Raw genomic sequence first — 19,863 nt, 5'->3', positions numbered from 1 at the left:
GGTTTTTTTTTTACCTCAAATTGCAGTGGATGCTTCAGGGAAAAAAAAATCCAGGCATCCTGAAATTACTCAGCACCACACTATGAAAAGAAAATGCTGCTTAAAGGGAAGGGTGTTTTTTTGTTGTTTTGGTCCAGTAAATTAACATTTTGCTTGCTTGGAGGCTGCTATCCAGGATTATGTGCTTTGTGTAACTTATTATAACACCACACCCTTGTCCTGAGCTGTGTGCAAGTAGTTTGGCTTTTGTCTTCAAATTGTTTCTAGCCCTTGAGCATTTGAAGAAAGTCTTTAAAATATTAACCAATACAGCTGTCATCTTCCTGTGTTTCCAGACATTTTACAATAGGAAACAAAGAACAAAACCCTGCAACAATAGCTCAGAGGTATGAATTGCCTCATTCATCTCACTGGAATGTTCAAAAACATTAACTATTTTTTGACTGATTCAGCAGAAAATGTGCTGGCAGATAATAAGCTTATGCCTGATCCAGGGGAGATTCAGGGACGGAGAAAGGTTTTATTTTTCAGCACAGTAAAGTAGCACCTTTCCTGAAAGGAAGCAAATATCCTTGTTGATGGAAGAGGCTGCGTGAGAGGAGAAATTCTGGCTTAAAAGGAGCTGCTGCCTTCCCCTCTCTGTACTGGCTTCAAAACAGCACATGGTTTATCTCAGCCCAATTCTGTAATAAATTAATTAGCAATTAGTGCTCACTCAAACATACCAAGAACACTGCAGTCCTTAGGCTGTGACTGGGAAAGGCCCAGGATTTCAGTAGAGGGTGTTTTAATCTCTGGTTTAACACTCAGAACAGGAAAGGCAAGGTCAGCACCAGGCTGAACTGCTGTTGAGACAATGCCATCACTAAAACAAAGTTTGTTCCAAAGCCTGTGAGAGAATGCTGATGCACCTAAAAGGCCAGTGAGAAAACACATGGCTCTACCATAATTTCACTCCCACCAGGAATGGTGGGAATGGGAATGAATCACTACTTCCAGCCAATTCTTCACCTTTCGCAATATTATCATCACAAGGTTATGGAAAAGAGCTGCTTCATTAATAGACTGGAGTGCTTGGTGACAGAATATTTATGTGTTCATTCAGAACAAAGTAAATTATTATTTCTTTTTACCCCACCACCCAGTATCAGATTCCTGATGAGTTCAGTAGCAGGTGAACCAATGAACTTCAAGTTAACCATTTTAACAATGACTGTGTCTTAAATAAAGGCAACACTAGTCAAGTGAAGATTAATTTTTTTAATGGAAACTTTGACCTTTATCAGCAGTACGTAATTTTAAATAAATAGAAAACAGAGATGAAAAAAAATTACAAGTCTTAAAAGTGCCAGCTTTCCCCCCTGTCCTTCAAAGATTTCATGATACACAGAGTTAGATGTGCCATTTTGGCTGAATTCGAAATAATTTTATACAAAGTAAAGCCAAAGTTATATTTCCCTTCCCCACAGACACAACCCACAAACAGGAATCCAACCACTTCAGCAAACTTCTAAAAATTAGTGCTTTAGCTCTGTTACCCCTGCTCTGCCACACACATTATCAGTGGCTCACAGTTGGCACAAACATGGAAAAGTCTGTTTTTAAAAAAGTCAACAAAAGAACACTTAAGTAAAAAATCACCACTGTTAAAATTATATTAAAAGTACATCTTGGGCTCAGGTTGATTCACCTTCAATATGCTTTAAAATCACACTTAACTGTAAACAAAAGTGCACACACATGTCTGTGCTGATCAGCACTGCCTCAGCCAGGCACTTTGAGGTGGCTGTCCCTGAGCTGGCTGAAAACTCAGTTCTGCAAGTTTTACACTGCTACAAGAGAGTGACCTCTTCAAAGAGAGCTCAATCCGTGGTTTCCTGTACTCTTTTACAGAGAGGGCCCTCTGATTTGAAGCAGTGGTTGCAGCCATCTCAAGGGATGTTCAGAACAGCTTTGGTAATTGCCTGAGTTGTTTGACATCAAGAATGGTGCCAACAGAATTGATGCTGTTTGACTGGTTTAACATTTCAAGGGCGGGAGTGTGCAGATTTCCACGGAAGGCCTGAGTATCTCCTTCATCTTTCCTGACAGGCTGTTCAGTGAATTCAACCCTCCCAGGTAACAATCTGGTTTTTGATTTTAAATCCTTCAGGAACTGAAGTGAGTTTTCATTTGCTTGATCTGTTCTGGGAGGAAAAATTTCATTTGTAATGTTTCTTAACACAGGGCTGTTTAATTCTGGTGGAGAAGCATTAGTAGCCAACTCTCTGCTGTGACTTTTTAGGTGAATGGGAACCCTTCCATCCACTCTTTTGGGTAATTCAGTCTGCTGGCTGAAGGTGTCCAATGCAGGGGCACAGTTTTTGTCTGGCATGCTTTTGCTTTTGACAGTGCCAAAATTGCCATCTTGAGCCTGCAGTTCCTCTTCATCCTCACTGCTGTCACAGCCCTGTATCAGCCCATATCGCTTCATGTACTTCTTGGTTGCAAAGGACATGTTGTTGGGTGAAATTAAACTCAGACCCACCATGCTCTTGTCTGTATTTGTTTGCAAGATGTCCTGGAAGGAGAAATCTGTGGGAGGATTCTGGCCTGAGCGACTGAGGGACAGCCGGGATAACTGATTTTCACTGAGATACTTCAGGGCTATGGCGTTGGCTTCCATGCTCAGATCAACAACGTTGGGACACATGCTGACATTGGCAAGTAACATGGAATTTAACCCAGGCACCACTGCTTCAGGACTTATGCACGCCAAGATGCTGAAATAAAGCAGCAAAAAGTTACCTTAGCATTACAGGAAAAGCATCAATTTCACAATTTTGCGCACTGTACTGATTTCTCCTTTCTTCTGAACACAGCCCAATCAGGACTGAGATTATATTATCTGCACATAATGAAAACCAGCTACTCACCCCCATAAGCATCCAAACACTGCCAGAGGATGGATGATATTCACTGCTCCTTCAATACACAGTGCCCTCATATGAAGAGCCACCCATCTCTAGCAGGTTCCAGTGCTGGTTTTGGTTTTAAAGCACGTTTGAACTCTTGGTCTTTTCTCACCAAGGAATGTGACATTGTGTGTCTGATCCTACAACTCTAAATTCTACCATTCAGCCCAAATTTTATAGCTAGAAATACAAGCCAAATGACTGAGACCAAGTACATCTTTCCCAATGCATGGTAATTCCAGGATTTTTACAGAAACTCTGACATAGCATTTGTTTCCAGAAGCCTACAAGGTTCTAGTTTTTGAAGTATCTTCAAATGAGGAACGTTCATTTGTTCTGTTGCCTGGTGCAGCAATTTCTTGTATATATATATATCAAGTGTTTAAAGACCAAAAGAACAAGCTCTGCTACACCAGTAATGGTTGTAAACCACTGCATTTAGTTCACACATCATATATTAGCTCATAAACCCAAGCTCCTCAAGAATTAAGAGGCTTCCTATTTCACTGAGCACAAATTCTGAAGTTTGCCCAGGGAAAATAAACTGGCTCAGCAACAACAACCACTTATTATGCTATGGAGCTGCACTGTTGTTTCCTTCTCTGCTGAGCTGTAGGCCTTTTCTCAGAATTGTTTATCAGTCTTGAAAGTGGCAGAAGGAAGAACTCCACCCCACTCCCCAAGTTTGAAGAAAAAAACCCCAAGAGTTCCAGTTTTGCCTTACAGGTTCACATGTTAGCATGGCATTGACATTAAAAGAACACTGACAGACTCCAGCCAGGGAGGTAGTCCAGAAATCCCAGAAAATCACCCAATAAAACACAAGTGAAAAGGAGAGAATAGAGGTTAGAAATTGTATGACTGCAAACAGCTTTTGACACATGGCTGAAGAGAAGATTAATTAGGAGGTGGTTAGATTTTTTGTTTACATAACAGCTACACACTAGGACCAAGAAGACAATAAGGATGAAAGTGAAGCTGTACCAGGCAGTCAGCCTATGCCTACACAGCTATGCAAGTAAATTCCTGTGCCTAAAAACCCTCCTTCAGAAGTTACTTCTCTGTTCCTTCCTCTGTTTCAACAAGACAGTTGTTTCCCTCCCCAGCACTTTCTCTGCTCAAGTCACAGCAATAACAATCAATTAGGACAGAACCAGTTTTGATGTGATAATTTCATATATACAGGTAAAGAGCAAGACAAAGGTAAAAAAGCAATGGCAAAATACACAGCTGCTTAATGTTCAGTCTCCCAGGTCCAGAGTTGCTCTGGAATACTTGGACACAGACCAAAGAATTGCCCATAGCTTCCTTGTTATTCTAGGGAATTGCCTGCACAACCCTTTAAGAATCACCAGATGCTCTGCCAACAAGAGCTATTTGTGTTCTAGTTAAATATTCTGAGTTTTTCTAGCAGAGCTCTTAAACCTATCTGAAATGCCCATAGCATGAGCCAGCGTTTCAGTTTTGCAGGAAATGCAGATGAAGGTGCACCCAAATCCCAGTGGCAGTGAACAGCCTTCTCTTGACTCACTGAGCCAAATCTTCATTTTCAGTTGGATCTGCACCTTACTGCTCAAAACCACCAGCATTTTTTACCTGGCATTGTCCACTTTGTGTGTATTTTCCTTCATACTGCCAGGTGAGTCCACTGTCACTCCAAGACTCCTCAGCTGTTTGAGTGTGGCACTAATGACACTCTCTTTGTCCACCCCTCCTGTGTCAGTCTCTGAAGCAACTTTTGCTGTATCATCAATATCCTGATATGTAGGACCACCATCAACCACAAATTCTGATTTTAAAGGCAAGTGATCTTGCTCTTCTGAGGTCTTTAAGAGGTGGTTTACTTGGCCCTAGAGAAAAAGGAGCACATGGCAAAAACATAATGACATACAGGGACTGTCAAATACCAAATTCCTGACTACACAATTTCAGATACAACTTGATGGATTAATAGCTTATTCTAACAAAGAAGGCAAATTCAGATACAGTTCAGATGCAATCACTTAAACTCATAGCAGTGTAGTCAAACACTGGAACATCTTCCACTTCAAGCTTTCTAAAAGAGTCTGTTCTGAATTTAAACACATCACATACTGATATTCTTCAAGATGAAAATATCTGCCCTTTAAGGGACTTGAAGGTAAAATGCTGTGTTATTTTAAAGGCCACTAATTTGGGAAGTTATCAGCTGAGGTCCTTGAATTAAAAAAATATTATTTATTAGATAATAGAAAGTAATCCACATATACATGAAAGAGAAGTACAAAACAACCACTTAAACATATAAAAAAATTGAAGAACCACAAACTCGGAGTTTTCTGTAGAGCACAATGTGAATCTGAAAACCACAAGCAGCTTTCATTCATGCCAATACCACATCATAAGTTCAGCAGGGTGCTGTTCTGACTGATGCATTCAGTGCAGAATATAAAACGTGCATGAGTTACCAGTAAGTCCTGGTAAAGCTTCAGCTCCTCTGAGGGCTGCTGAGGCAGCAGCGAGCTGGGTGGCTCCGAGCTCTGCTCACTTGTTACCACCACCTGGCTCCTGGCTCCCTCCGATGGCTCTTTCTGTAAAGACACACTGGCACTTTCTTCCAAGGATGAACCACGAACAAGTGCCTGGGAAACGTTTCCAGTTCTGGAAGAGAACACCAAGATAGATACATATTTCCTTGAAACAGCATAAGCATCATTATCACTATATGTACTTTATTTGTTCGTGAACATCAGAGGAGGAGAACAATTGATCCTAAGGGGTTTTAGTTTTGCCTGCTGCTCAAGGCTTTGCTCCTTTCTGCAGTCAAAAGTCTCAAAAGTCATTTGAGGACTGAGGAAATGGACCTCCAAGTGAGCAACTACAACAGCCCGAGTAGTTTTCCAAAAGTTGACTTCAGAGTGGCAATGGCATCCCTGGACTAGAGAAAACTCACTGACAAACTATGACTTAAACCAGATGAAAGGAAAGTTATCAACAATTTGGAATTTATGTTTCCAGCATATCACTTATAAGCCTTTAGGAGCAAGTATCTTCTGTATGCTATGACATATGACTTATTAAAAAAGCTGCTTTTACCAAGGTACATAACTTCCCATGGGATTCCTGTGGCAGTTTAAAAACTTCTCAAAGACAGTTACAAGTACCCACATGCACACTGAGTATCACAAACCGAGAACAAACACCTAGCTGAAATATTTTTCAAAAGGAGATGTGCAAGAGGAGCTATAAAGGCTAAACACTGAATGAGTTACAACACAATGCTCTGCACCCCCTCATTGGTGTGTGCGTTGCATAAGCCTTTAGAGACCAGACATATCAATACTACTATCATCCCAAGAAGATCCTCAAGCAACCCTCCTCCCCCTTCCTGTTCCTCCTGAGGAGACAAGTGTAAGATAAGGGAATTTCAGAACTCAACTGATCAATTGCCTGTGTTGAAAGTGATAAGATGTAAACCACGTGACATACCAGATAGTCAATGTAGGTTATCAGCTACTGTTATACTAGCAATTATTCATCATTCCCAAAAATGTTCCCCTCCTCCTCCTCCTCCTCAAAGGAATCTGGGTGATGCTCTACATTCTCACTATAAGATACTTTACAGCTGTTTTACTGGTTTATGAATCCAAGTTGAAGAGAACCTTAAGATGGCATTGTCCAAAAATACAATGTTTGTAAGACTGATCTGAATCTGTAACATTTGATATGTTTGCAGACAGCACTTCCATCAAGGACTATGAGGAGTTAAGTTATAGCTTCATTACCATCATTTTTCCCAATATGACTATTTTAGGAACCTAATTTAACTGGAAGGGCATTCCCACTCCTTTAGCTTTTTATACTTAGGCAATATTAGATCACTAAAGTGCTAAATTGTTGAGCTACCCCTACGTAGAAATATTATGCATATAGATAATTAAAAATATTTTAAAAACCACTTCCCAAATTAGTCTGAGATTAGCCACTGCACTATAAAGCAACTGAGCTCAAAAATAATTAACAGCAGTGAAGTCAGTATCTGCATGCACCACTCACAAAGTAATCAGGCATAAAATAAAGAGAAATTCAGGGAACAGCCACATAATCACAAACACCTCATCCCAAGCCCCTCAGAACTGGAAAGGTTCTGAATGCTGACAAGGAAAAGCCACTGTAGGAAAACAACTGAGTATAGCAGCATCACCTTCTCCAGTCAGGATTTAAGGTAAGAAAAGGTAAATGCTGCCAGCACAGTGCATGCTTTTGTAAGTTAAAGGCTTTTGCCATCAGCTGCTGCTGACAGGTAGCTAAACCTGCATGACTGATAAACACAGACTCTAAAGGCAGATGTCTTTTGGTGAGCTGTACAATTCAAAGCATAATTAAAAAATAAAGAAGGGAGAGAACACAACAGCTGAGGTCAGACTATTTATAACTCCTGAAGGAAAAAATATTACAGAAGTAATAACTTACATAAGGCAGTTCAGCACATTGTGTGAGCACAGGGTGTTTCTGTTACTTACTGGGGAGTGCTCTGATTAGCTCCTTCTTCCACAAGGTGAATACTCTCTACAAAGCTGGGCATGTCAACCACCCTTAAGGATGAAGCAATACTTGTATTACTTGCATCTTGTTCAGCATTAATTGAAATGTTTATGTCCTCCTTAGAAATCTCTCCATCTTCTTTTTTCCCTCGTGGTATGGAGTTGCCTTGTTTTTCTGAGGCTGTATTCCAAAATAAACTAGCACCTAGGACAAAATTAGAGGTTTAACTATTTAGGAAGAGTCAATAGTTTTTTTGAGACTCTGGCTTTCTATAGCTAGTGGAATAATTCTCTCCCATTCATGTTTCTTTCACCATTTAAAAAGTGATTTACAGTTTAAATCAGCTCAAAGTTGCCAAAACATCATTCAAGTCCTCGTTTCTTCCAAAGTATACTTGATGAAAATAAATGGTTGCATTAAATAACTTTAATGCATTGACCTTGAGCCTGTTTCAAAGTTTCCTCCAGACTAAGCACAACATTTCCATGGATTTAGCAGGAGCCAATATGTTAATATTCAGCTGTACAGATACAGCTGCATAACCCTCCTAAACTAAAGCAAATACAACCTCCTCTTCATGCATGATTTACAAACAACATCAAATATATATATATATATTGGCATAGAAATGATTACTTTTCAAAACAGTGTATTAAATAAAAAAAGATGTGGAGTTACACTTCAACAAGACACCATTATAAATAGAACACTTTTCTATTGGAAAAATAACTCTTTCAGTGATGGCAATCCAAGACAAAAGTAACTCCAGCCTAAACTTGCAAATAACACCTCAACAACTTAGGTGTTTTTTGGATCTAGGCACATATTTGCACAGCTTGTTTCTGCAAAAACATTTCCTCCATGCCCCAACAAAACACAGAAACGTCCAGAAAGCAGCAGTGCCAGTCTGTGTTAAAGGAATGAAGCGTTACCTGTGCTCACGGCAACGCTCACGCTTCTCCTGGGGTGCGGTGGTGGTGAGGTCTGAGTTTCCATGGAAACCAGCTCCCCTGCCTTCTCCGCCTTCTCCACCGCCTCCGAGGAACCCTCCTGGCGAGCCTGAGCCTCCAGCAAGCGCTGGATCTGTAACGGTCATCACAGAGTTAGGATCTGCACAATAAAATATCAGCTGTGACAGGCAAAAGTGAATTAATTGGGTTCTGCTAAGATCTGGATTCAAATGCAGGCTGTGCTGCCACAGCAGTCTGAACACCTTCCAGTTGTCAGCAGTGCACACAGCATAAATCAAAACACCAATTTTGATGTTGGCAGAGCTAGCAAAGAAGATCTTAAAGCACGTTGGCAGAGGCAGCACCAAGACAACTTGGGTAAAGCCTGTTTGTACCACACTTGCTGGAAGTATTCCTTGCCTTTCATTCACACACAAAGCCTATTAACCGACTTACCAGCCAAGCATTTATATGCCAACTGTCCCTACACCAACTTTGTATTAATTACAAAGCTAAGCAATTAAATGATAAAATTAAGGTTGCCAGGCAATCTTCTCTCTAGGATTTTCATCCACCCTGTTCAATGATTAGCTTGCAGCTCCAGGGAGAAATACAGTAACAGCGAAGGCTGCAGTAAGGAGGGGTTTCCCTCATGCACAACCCATGCTTTAGGAGCTTAACTTTACAAACAGGAACTATACCAAAACCAAATTCCAGCTGTCATTTTCTGGTTCAAGTACTGGAAACTTTTCTGTTTGTACTGTTCATCACCAGCAGCAAAATTTAAACTCTGGCTCTTCAGCCCCAAAATACAGGGCCAGAAGGTTGATCAAGGGACTGGTATTTTGAAGAAACTTAACCTGGCGAGGCAACAGAGCACAGCAAGACCCCCAAAATCCAGTTTTTTAGCACAGAAAAGACCTGATGAACCAGGAATTGATGCAGACAACTTAAGTTTTCAAAGCAACAGCTCAGGGAGCTGCAGGTTTGAAGGTAGAAAAAGCAACATGAGAGAACATTCTGTGCTTCATTATTTACAATAATTACAAAGCCTATAGCCTATGCAATTTTTTTTTTTTTACGTGTACAAGCAGGTAAGTAGAAAAGCATTTATACAGAAAGTGTATCAGTTTGCTTTTCCTTCATGCATCAAAATAAATGCAAAATTTACTTAGATATAAGTCAAATAATTTTTAAAGGGACATCAGTTGGTAGAGCTAATGGAGTCCCCTCCCCATGCCCAGACTGCAGCTGGTATGACAGGCTCCCTTGTTCCAACACAGATAGACAACAGTTAATTTAATTCCTTTGGCAGGGGAACTATCAAAGCATAATCACTGAGAGGGCAGAGGAGAAAGCTGACATTTCCACAGACCTGAGCTTGCAGTAATTTGAGTTGTCTGTCCTGCTGGGTGAGGAGCTGGAATGCATCTGGAGATAATCCCATCATGCCATTATCTGATGCTGCTGCAGGAGCAGGCGTGTGCAGGCACGGGGAGTGGGCTGCACAGCACTGCACACTCGAGGGGCTCGCACTCGATGCCATCCTCATTCCAGCTGATAAGCCATTGTCAAGAGAGCAGCTCCCTGCATTCCCAGGATATCTCACGTTTATAGGGCTGCTTGTGGCATACCCTGGGTTGCAGCAAACGTTTGGGCAAATGATATTTTGATGGAACACTGCACAAGGATTTTGCTGAGCCATCTCCGGTTGGATTTCCGCTCTGTGATTGGGGCTCATTTTCCCAACTCCTTGCCATGGGTTTATGGGATTGTACTGGAGAGAAGCAGGACACTGACAGCTGCATGCTGGACAGGAAGGTGGCACTTGAACTGGCACCTGCAGATCTGGTGGCTGTCTGCAGCTCTGTGGTGACAGAGCAGAGTTGTGGAGGACTGGCTGTGTGACAGCAGGAAGTTGCTTGGAACCAGATACTGATGTTCTCCTAGGCAGAGACTCTCCCTGTGGTGTGACACTCTCAGGATTTAATACAAGTTTTTCCAATGGCTTTCTGGGGTGGTGCACTGATGTATCTGGGGAAGGCCCACTACAAGGAGTTGAAGGAGAAGATGATCCTGAACTTTTTCTTGATTGAGGGGAAGCCTTCTTACACTGCTGCTGTAGTAGAGCTTGATTTCCTCTGCAAGGCATTGAAGCTGGAATTTTCTGGTTTATAGGATTTGGTAATCGTCTCAAAGAGGGATCTCCCATATTACCAGGAAAGTTCTGACTGTCTTCAGAGTGCTGGCTGGGGTGACATGTAGGTCTCATGCAACATTTCTTTTTCATAGGCTGATTTGGCACTGTGGGCAGACTTTTAGCACCTGAAGTCCCGACAGGTTTAGATGATTGTCCTGATTCTATGAAACTCCCATCCAAAATAAGTGATAGCTCCGGCACTGAAGGAAAAATTCTGGTAACCTGAAGGGACAATTACACACATGTATGATAATTTAAAAATATTGTCTGCTCTTTGAATGCAGAGTTTCAAAGAAAATCTTTTCATTTAAAATCAATATATGATAATTAGCAGCTTCCAAACCAATCACATGTTAAACACATTCCTTAAAGGCTGGAGAATCCAGAAAAAGCAGCAAGATCTCTAGGATTATTGTTAAAGGAAAATTTTATATAGTGTAACAGCCTTGTCTGCCAAATGAATGTTCCATGTCTTTTGGGAGTACATTTCAGAATATGGATATTTCCCTTCTAGAGATGGACTTTGTGTCCCCTCTTACTATTCTTAGATCCAGGAGATAGCTCCAAGTGAACATATTTTATACACAATTATCACATCCTTCTAGACCTATTTGTGTACTTATTGTATTTGTACACATTTCAGTGAAAAAAAAGGACAGAGCAGATCTTTTGGGTAAATGAAATAAACCACAAGAGCTGACTGTCTATCTCAGACACTACAGCTCTTCCATTCAACAACAGTGAGATTCCTAAAATAGAAACTACTCTCTCTGTTTCCAAATCACAGCATGTACAGGAATTTAAAGTGTCTAAAATCCTGGAAAAATGGCAGATTAACTACAGGAGTGGGACTCACAGTTAATTTCTTCAATTCTGTTTTTCCTTGCTGACACTTTGAGAGAAACTTTACCCTCTCCAGTTCCCTTACAATGAGTTTTGCTGCTCTAAGTGTCACATCTGAGACACCCAGAGCAACTATTTATTTAGTTACCTGTTGACTCACTGGGTGAGGACTTGGAATTGGTCTGGGGGATAAATCCTCATCTTCCACACCAGAGTCGTGATCACTTGCTGACAACTTGCTGGGTGAAGAGCCTTGGGGAGGACTGAAACCAAAATAAAACAAAGTAAAAATGCTTGCTTGTTAGAATTGGCAGCAGTAATGTGAAACTTCACATTTTTCAAAGAAGCAGTTGCCATCCATCTTCTCCCTGGTTAGCTGGGGAGTTCACCCAGGAAACACTTCTAAGATCAAACAATGAAAACAGAAAAGCTGCTTTTGGGCAAGAAGATACAAACCCTCCCTCCCCACAGCACCACACAAACACCTTTTAAGTGACATTCTAACAGCAAAGCAGTGATATATAGCAAAAAGATAGGAGGTGCTACAGTGAAAATTGTAACATTGTTTGAAGGAAAATAAAGACCATCTTCTAGTCATAAATAAAAATTTGAAGGGTAAGCCAGGTTCTTAAAAATCACTAAGTTTCAAACTATCCAGGTCTTGGAGCTCTGAAAAGTGGGAAGAAAAAAAGGAATATTTTTTTTACTTAAGTAGATTTCAATTAGAGATTTGCTTCAAAGGACAGAGCTCACTTAAAGCTCAATAGAGTGAACTAAGCCTCATCAGTGAGGAAGCCTTTTTAGAAACATCCACTGTATAAATTAAAACCACCAGTACCAAGTAGGTTTTTTTGGAATACAGACAGCTTGACCATCTTACTTGAAAAATATTAACTCTAGGAATAAATAAAAGCACATACACAGATTTTAATGCAATAGAATGTATGCACAGCTCAACTGACACATAGCACAGATCAGATCAAACCCCTCATCCAATAAATATTTCATTTTTTGCACATAAATGGCATTTCAGAGATTTACCTTTTGATTGGAAGTTTCTTGCAAATTCTGCTGAAGAACTCAGTTTCTGCATTTTGGTTTTCTGCACTCAACTCAAACTGGATAGGGCTCTTGTCTGATGGTTCAACATTCTGGAATGAGATGTTCCATATTCGTGAGGCAGGAAACCTTCAAACATTCAATCACTGAGGTACTACTACCAAAGAAACAGCTTTAAGGACATTTATATGATTATCTGTTGCTTGTCCCCTACTTTGAAATTTTTCAGCACTACAAGGAAGCAGACAACTTCCCTTCCTGTTTAACACTGTTCCCCTGCTACTCTGTAAAGTAGTTGGGCTAATTATAGCCATGAGCAGATGCTTCCTCACTGTAACTGCTCAGATACTCCTCCAGGGCTGCCACCACTACAGGAAACAGCAAACGTTCCTGTACTGCCTCACACACCACAGCTGGGCAACTCCTGGAAACAACAGAAGCGAGCTTCTGTGGAGAGATCTGTCATCTTAGAAAGCTGAGCTGGCCCTAGGCTAAAGGGAGAAGGCAGGCCTGACAAGGAAATTCAGCTGGGAAGAGAACTGAGTACACAGCACAGCACACACATTACACTCACTGCTTCTCTGACAGAGCATAGCAGCATCTATTGAGCAAATTAACAGCTCAACTTCAGGTTCTGCACAAGCCTAGAAAACACATAAGGAACTGAGATTTCCTACAACTTCCTCAAACCTTACTAGCCATCTCCCAGCCTTCTATCATCAAATTCTTTCGGAGAGTTACTTTGCACAAAGATAAAATTTTCCATTAATAAAACTGATGAAATGAGTAGCCTCTGAATTCCTTTTTGCATTCAACTTCAAGCAAAGCACAACACTCAGCTTTGCTCTCCAGCAAGCATCACCCAGAGCAGCTGTTAGATGTGGCCAAGGTGAACACAGCACACCAAATGCTGCAGGAAGTCTGAGTCTCTGCTCACAAGGCCAGAAGGTCACTAGTAGGAAGGAACACTAACCAAGGCCAACACAGCATGATATACTTAAAAGACAGATGCTTAATGCTATTAGAAAAATGAGCAGTGCTGACTTTGGAAGTCATTTCTCAATTTGAGGGCCAAACTGAATTTACAGTAGTGCCTAGGAAAAAGCAGCTTTATAGAGCTACATCATTGTCAAACATTGCAGATCCATTCGGGTCACATCATAATGACTCTTTTAAGGCAAATTTTGAAGTACCACGATGCAGGAGGTAAGCAAGACACTTACTTTGAAGAGGTGAACTGTTTCATGGCAAGTTAGGATTTGAAACCCCAGCTCAGTCTGCCCACTGCATGGAACACACTCATAGAACTCTGGTTCCTTGTGTGTCAATGAATAAAGCACAACAAGAAAACTCCTAGATTCTGAAAAAACCCTAAAATAGAAGAAAAACACATCTTTAAATAACTTAAACATGAAGAAGGCCTTTAGATTTTCAATACAGTGAGCAAATTTTCACACAGTTTAGCAAACTGGTGAATCACAGTATTTTGAATAGTGCTTAGCTATAGAGAGTTAGCAGATGGATTTATGACTGTAGCCATATGCAAGAACCAAAGAAAAGTAGAGAAATAGGAATAATCCAAGTCCTTTGTATTTCAAACCTTTACGATCACTTAGTACTTTAAATGAATTCCTGGAAGAGTTCAAACATAACAGAGAAGAAAACATCTGTAAGAATGATATTGTGTTTTATTTTCTTTTTAGTTTTCAGTTGAAGATGCATTATAAAGACACTTAATGACTCAGTTATCCCTAAACATTCAAAAAACATTCATTAGCAAAATATTTTTTTTTTAGGAAAATTGTATTTAAGGGGTTTTTTTCTGTAAGTTGAGAATAGTGAGTAACAACAATCAGCATTTAACACAAGTCCAAGCATAATGACAACAATGTGTATTTCCAGTAAAAGGTAGTACTAATTTCAGAACAATTTCTTTTAATAGCACTTGTAACATGCTTGTTTGTGAGGTTTTTTGATTGTTTGCTTTTTCATTAAATAATATACACAATAGAAAAAGCAGTAAAAACAGGATGCTTGAAAAACACATTCATGCAACTTCAAAATTTACTTACAACTTAAAGAGTTAAAAATGTACGATGCACAGATTAAGCAGTTAGCCTGCAGAGGTTAATGCTGCTTGCATGGTTCATCAAATCTCCCTAATCCACTTCCATGATGGCATCAGTGAAAGTTAATGAGAGTCAAGCATCCAACTTGCCTATCTAATAATCTAATTGGTCTCTTATCTGTGTTTGGACATATTTCAGTTGTTAAGGGAAAGAAGTCTATTTTGTAATTGCAGACACATCTGTTCACCAAACGTGGTTGCATTTCATAATTTAAAAACCAATGTGGTCAATCAGAAGAAGCACTTATGCATACAGCATAGAGTCTCATTTACCTGAGATGCAGTTTCAAACTATAAACACCTAAACTCTCTCCCAGCTCCATACAAATAGAACTCAGCAAATGTTACAAATGAGAAAATCTAGACAATGAGGAATGATTATCCTCTAACATCACAATGAAAAAATACCCCAGAATGCAAAAACTCTTAAAAAAACCTGAACATTTAACAGGAAGTCATAACAGGACAGCATAGGCTGCAAATCAATATGCTTCAATATGTTGGTCAGGCACAACCAGGAAGACAACTTATCTCAAAGAAAATATCCCTAAGAAAAGCTCAAAAACAAAACCCCACCACTGTTTAAACTACTGTTTCCTGCTTGTGGCTTCTTATTTAAACTAAAATGCAGTGACCTCAAGGATATTAATGTTCACCCTCTTCTGACTGAGGTATCAGCTCAGCTTTCCAACATTTCAGTCACAGAAAATTTTTGTGCAGAAGCCAAAACCAAAAAAGAACATTTAAAGCAGACAGCCTTACCACTATACAACATATAAATCACAGAATTCCCTCAAATATCTTTGAGCAGAGCCCATGCTGTCATGCATTTCTGTGGAATACTTTTTTAGGCAGCCAATAGCTTCTATGTTTTACCTATAAAAGTGACTTGCCTTTCTTGAATTGAAGAACTGAACAAATATCGCAAGCAACAGGCCCAGACTTGAGGACTATAGATGTGAGTAACTCCACTCAGCCAACTAGAAATAAGAAAATAATCTAATTAGAGACAGCTCTGGTACCAAATTTTTGCTATGTAATCCTTCAGATACATCTCAAATCAAAGTGTGTATTAATCTGGACAAACACTTACACTCCAACTAATGGCAGAGCATAAGCCTTGGGATCAGACTCAAGCAGTAAAAGCAATTTCCGTGTTTGGTCCATAGTAAGGTAGCTGAAAGAAAGCAAAAGTTGGGTTGTTTTAGTATTCTGGAAGACAGTTTTTTACCAAAAAAAAATTCCTTGAGTGACAAGTAAAAGTTTAGAAAATACCATAAGAAAAGAAATTTAGGGGAAACAAATTAAAGATTAAAACTGCTCTTACTCCACACACTTAACAGCAACTCCCCAGCTTTTCAGCAATTCCCTGTGTATCAAAGAGTTATCAAGGACAACATTTACATAGTACTATTTGTAGTACTATAGTGAATACCAGAATTAGTATTTATAACAAATCCCCAAGGACAAGTCATGTTAAATTTGAAGAGTAACTTTCAAAGAGGCATTCATGAAGTCCCTGTCCAAATAAAATGACATTCAGTTGCTTCACACTATTTCCCTGATCTATCCTTAGTTCACCCTATTAAATTAGTTACCAGTCAGAATGATGACTTCCCAACACAATCTCAGAAGCACAATTAACAAAAAGAAAGCTTTGGTTTGCATTCATCTGCTTTCCATTGTAGGGTGTTTAAAAAGCTGGAAGCTGTTTATATTTATTATGTTAACTAGAGGTGTGTTCTCCTGTCCCAGTAGGAAGATCCTTTCACTGAAGCCAAAAGCAAGAACTTCTACTCAACCAGTTAATGTTTCTGCTCCACCCTATTTCCTGTTTCTTGTTCATAACTTTTAATACATTTCCAAGGCCACAAGACATGCCATTTTTATGTCAGTTATTTTACTAAAATGCAAAGTACAGTTGAGAGCTCTCCTACCCACCTCCTTTAGGAAAGGCAAGAAACTGACAGGCAACTTTGACAGCTTTAGCACTACCCTTTACTCACCCACATTTGTAAGTTCCTTGAACTTGTGCAATATTCATAGGACTGGTCAAATTTCTTGCTAGGGCTGTTGGAATAATTGGGACAGACTTCACAGGGGTGTATTCCAAAATATTGGCCAGAGTAAGAGAAGCCCAGTAAAAATTAAAGTGTAGATTATCCAGGTTTTCTGTGAAAAAAACGTGAGCTCTAACAGTGAGCAGTTTAGAAAGATCCAGAGATTCTTTACTGCACAGACTCTGCTGCAGACCCTAGAAATAAGAAAAATAAGTTAAATACACTAAATTATTTTCTATGATTACCATGATTCAAGATTCAAGTATTACACTAGGAATTCAAATCATTCATCACAGCTATTATTGCAGTAGGTACTATACAAAAAGCCATTAGCCTAGGTCTCCAAAGCTCACTGCTCTACTGAATAGAATGAATAATGCAGAATACACTTGAAAATTAGCTAGGCACACCTCAGCATTGTTTTATGATGTATTAGAAAACCTGGGGTTACTTAATTATATAAAAATTAATATAATAACAGAAAACTAAAAGACTCAAGCTGATTTACCAAAGTTTTCTTACTTGCATTTAAGAAATACGTAATTTAATATCTGGATGTATCATCATGAAAAAGTTCAGATGTGAGGCAGGCTTAATTTGTATTATAAAATACACACTATAATAACTACAGGGAAAAGTCTAGAGGAATGGAAAGTGTATTTAACAGATTACAGCAGAGCACACATTTCAGCTATGGCTGCCAACCTACACAGGGCTCCACACATTTGGGGCGGGTCACTTGCCTAGCAACGCTTCAGCAACAACTGCCCAAATACTGCAACTGATTAATGACAGTTTTGAGGGGAATAAAGTCAAAAAAGCTGTTTTCTCTCATTTAAGTAAGTTTGCTGCCATCGCTTTTGTTTTGCTGGTTTTGGTGGTTTGACCAGCTGAAAAACTTTGGTCAGTCAGCAAGATTTTCATCCAAGATTAAAGACTGTGTGATCCTTAAACACCTGTGAGGATTAACTGATTCTACCAGTTTCCAATAACACTCAAACAGCTCATTTCACACAATTAACTACATAGTCTTGGTTCAGCCCTAACCTTGCTGTGCTGGAAACCAAACTCTGTGCATAATCCAGTGTCCTGCCTGGCAGACAGTTCATTGTTTAAGAGACCCAAAAGTTTTTAAGAGCTGCCTACCTTGAAAGCCAAGCTGATATCTTCAACACTGTGCACTATTATATTATCTGAACAAGGTTCCCAGGCATTAACTGTACATGGAATCAAGAAGTCTCCAGGAAGGGATGCAGTTGGAATTTTGCCTGATCCACCAGCAACTTCTCGGCCAGGATCAAAGCGATCTACTGTCAGCGTTATGCCTTCTCCATCTTCAAAATAAAGAAATCAAGTTAGAGTCCCAGAGCAACAGCTCAGCTTAACTACAGCTTAATCAACCAACCAACACTGCCTGTCTACCTCATGTTTAGAATTACCTTCATCTACTGCCAGGGTTCCAAGCAGAAAACAGGAAAATGATTTCTTCTCATTCTGCTTAGCATGGCGATAGGCAAGCCGCAAGGTTTTCTCCACCAGACATATTTTGGGGTTTCTAAAAAGAGATAATAAGCAAGTTTAAGTCACAAATTCTTTTTAATGCTTGTTTTTAAGAAGTATCACTTATCCATATAGGAAGAAAATAGAAAGAAATTTTAAGTTACTCTAAATTCATGCACCTTCAAGCCACTAGACTGTTACACAAAGGAAAGGAAACTGAAATATTTCCAGTGAAAATCCCTATATGCTTATAACAAACACATTGCTTCCTTTTCCTTTGGGCCTTGCCATAGAACAGACTCAAAAGACAAAATAAGGCTTTGCATCACACACTCCATAATTTATTTTAACCTTTAGTTTGCCCAAAGAGGGTACCATTACCTGTAATAGGTGATGTGTGTGCCAATGACATCGCCCATGGGGACTGGGTCCCAAAGTGCACACTTGGACAGAGGGAAACTGAAAGGGACCATCCTTTTGGGAACAAATCTGGGAAAATCAGAGACGAAAAAAATGGTTTAAGATACATTGTTATCTTACAATGTTTAAAAGAAGGAACAAAGGCATGCCAGAGTAAGAAAACCAAGCAATAGGATACATAAACTATTGGTACTTTTTTTATTTCAAGTCCAGGCCAACAAAGCAGAAACTTTGTCCTACGAAGTTGTCAGAGTTACAGTCAACACAAAACCTTTACTGTCCAACTGACAGTTTCTTTGTGCAACCTTGGAAGATGTGTAGGCCAAAATACAAGCTTGCAGATAAAGCTTAAGGGAAAACTACTTGGATAAGAGTTATCACTAATTAGAAACTTCCATAGCACAAAAAAACCTGATTTAGCAAATTTAACACTAGATCAGCTTCCCAAAGCCCTGTTTTAGTCTCCATATTTCAAGTGAGCATTCAAACCACTTAAACTTTGAAGATTTCTGAAATAAAGCTTTGGCTTAACTCAAATAGTATAGTACAAATCTTGCAGTCAGACTTCAAAGAGCCCTGAAGAAATCAGTATGCAATCACATTAACTTATTTACACTATCAGGATTAGATTTTTTGAGGTACCTAAACAAAGCAACAATACAAAACAATTGACAGCCCATATAATTTGGCAATTACCTCAATATCTTTTAACAAACAAGCAAGAAGTCTCTCGGTAGTTATGTCAAGCATGAAACTTTGCCAAGCAAAGGTGCTTCCTCTGCATTTCAACTTGCCAAGAAAGAACTCTATTTTTAAGGCAGTCCTCCAAGGAACTCAGCCACGATGCTTCCAGCGGCAGTTAATTAACTCCCCTTAAAAACCAAATGCGCAAACAAGCCTTAAACTTAAATTTGCAGAAAGGGACATTTTTTTAAAGCACCACTGTTTCAACCTGGCAAGCACGAAGCAGAAGCCCACCCCCCCTCCTCCCACAGCTCTGTATACCCCGAGCCGCACTTGCAGAGGGGCAGGGTGTGCTCGGCGGGGCCGGGGCGATGCGGGCCCTCACGGCACCAAGCGGGTACCTCAGATCCAGGCAGGGCCGCAACTCCGCCCGTTCCTCTTCTCCCGCTCTCCAGCACGGGGCCCGCCCGCTGCAGCCCCCAGCTCGGCCGGGCAACGGCCGTAAGAGAGGAGCGGCACCAGCAGTGGCGGCTCCAAGCCC

At 40.0% G+C, this 19,863-nt stretch overlaps 1 protein-coding gene across 1 annotated transcript; it reads right to left on the bottom strand.

The window, feature by feature from the left end:
- Positions 1-1,245: 1,245 nt before the first annotated feature.
- STIL (STIL centriolar assembly protein) lies at positions 1,246-19,791 on the bottom strand. Its single transcript, XM_066555603.1, has 16 exons — positions 19,724-19,791; positions 18,600-18,707; positions 18,158-18,273; positions 17,865-18,052; positions 16,665-16,912; positions 15,752-15,835; positions 15,552-15,638; positions 13,754-13,901; positions 12,513-12,622; positions 11,620-11,734; positions 9,804-10,850; positions 8,411-8,561; positions 7,457-7,682; positions 5,402-5,594; positions 4,551-4,804; positions 1,246-2,762 (listed from the first exon to the last, which is right to left on the bottom strand). The coding sequence occupies exons 2-16, from the start codon at positions 18,689-18,691 to the stop codon at positions 1,943-1,945; spliced, it is 3,879 nt and encodes a 1,292-aa protein (XP_066411700.1). The 5' UTR covers positions 18,692-18,707; positions 19,724-19,791; the 3' UTR covers positions 1,246-1,942.
- Between the last annotated feature and the right edge of the window lie 72 nt (positions 19,792-19,863).

Source organism: Molothrus aeneus, chromosome 9 (genome assembly GCF_037042795.1).
Source record: "Molothrus aeneus isolate 106 chromosome 9, BPBGC_Maene_1.0, whole genome shotgun sequence".
In the NCBI taxonomy this organism is placed as follows: Eukaryota; Metazoa; Chordata; class Aves; order Passeriformes; family Icteridae; genus Molothrus; species Molothrus aeneus.
Note: the sequence above shows the minus strand (reverse complement) of the source record. Positions and strands in the feature narration are given on the sequence as shown.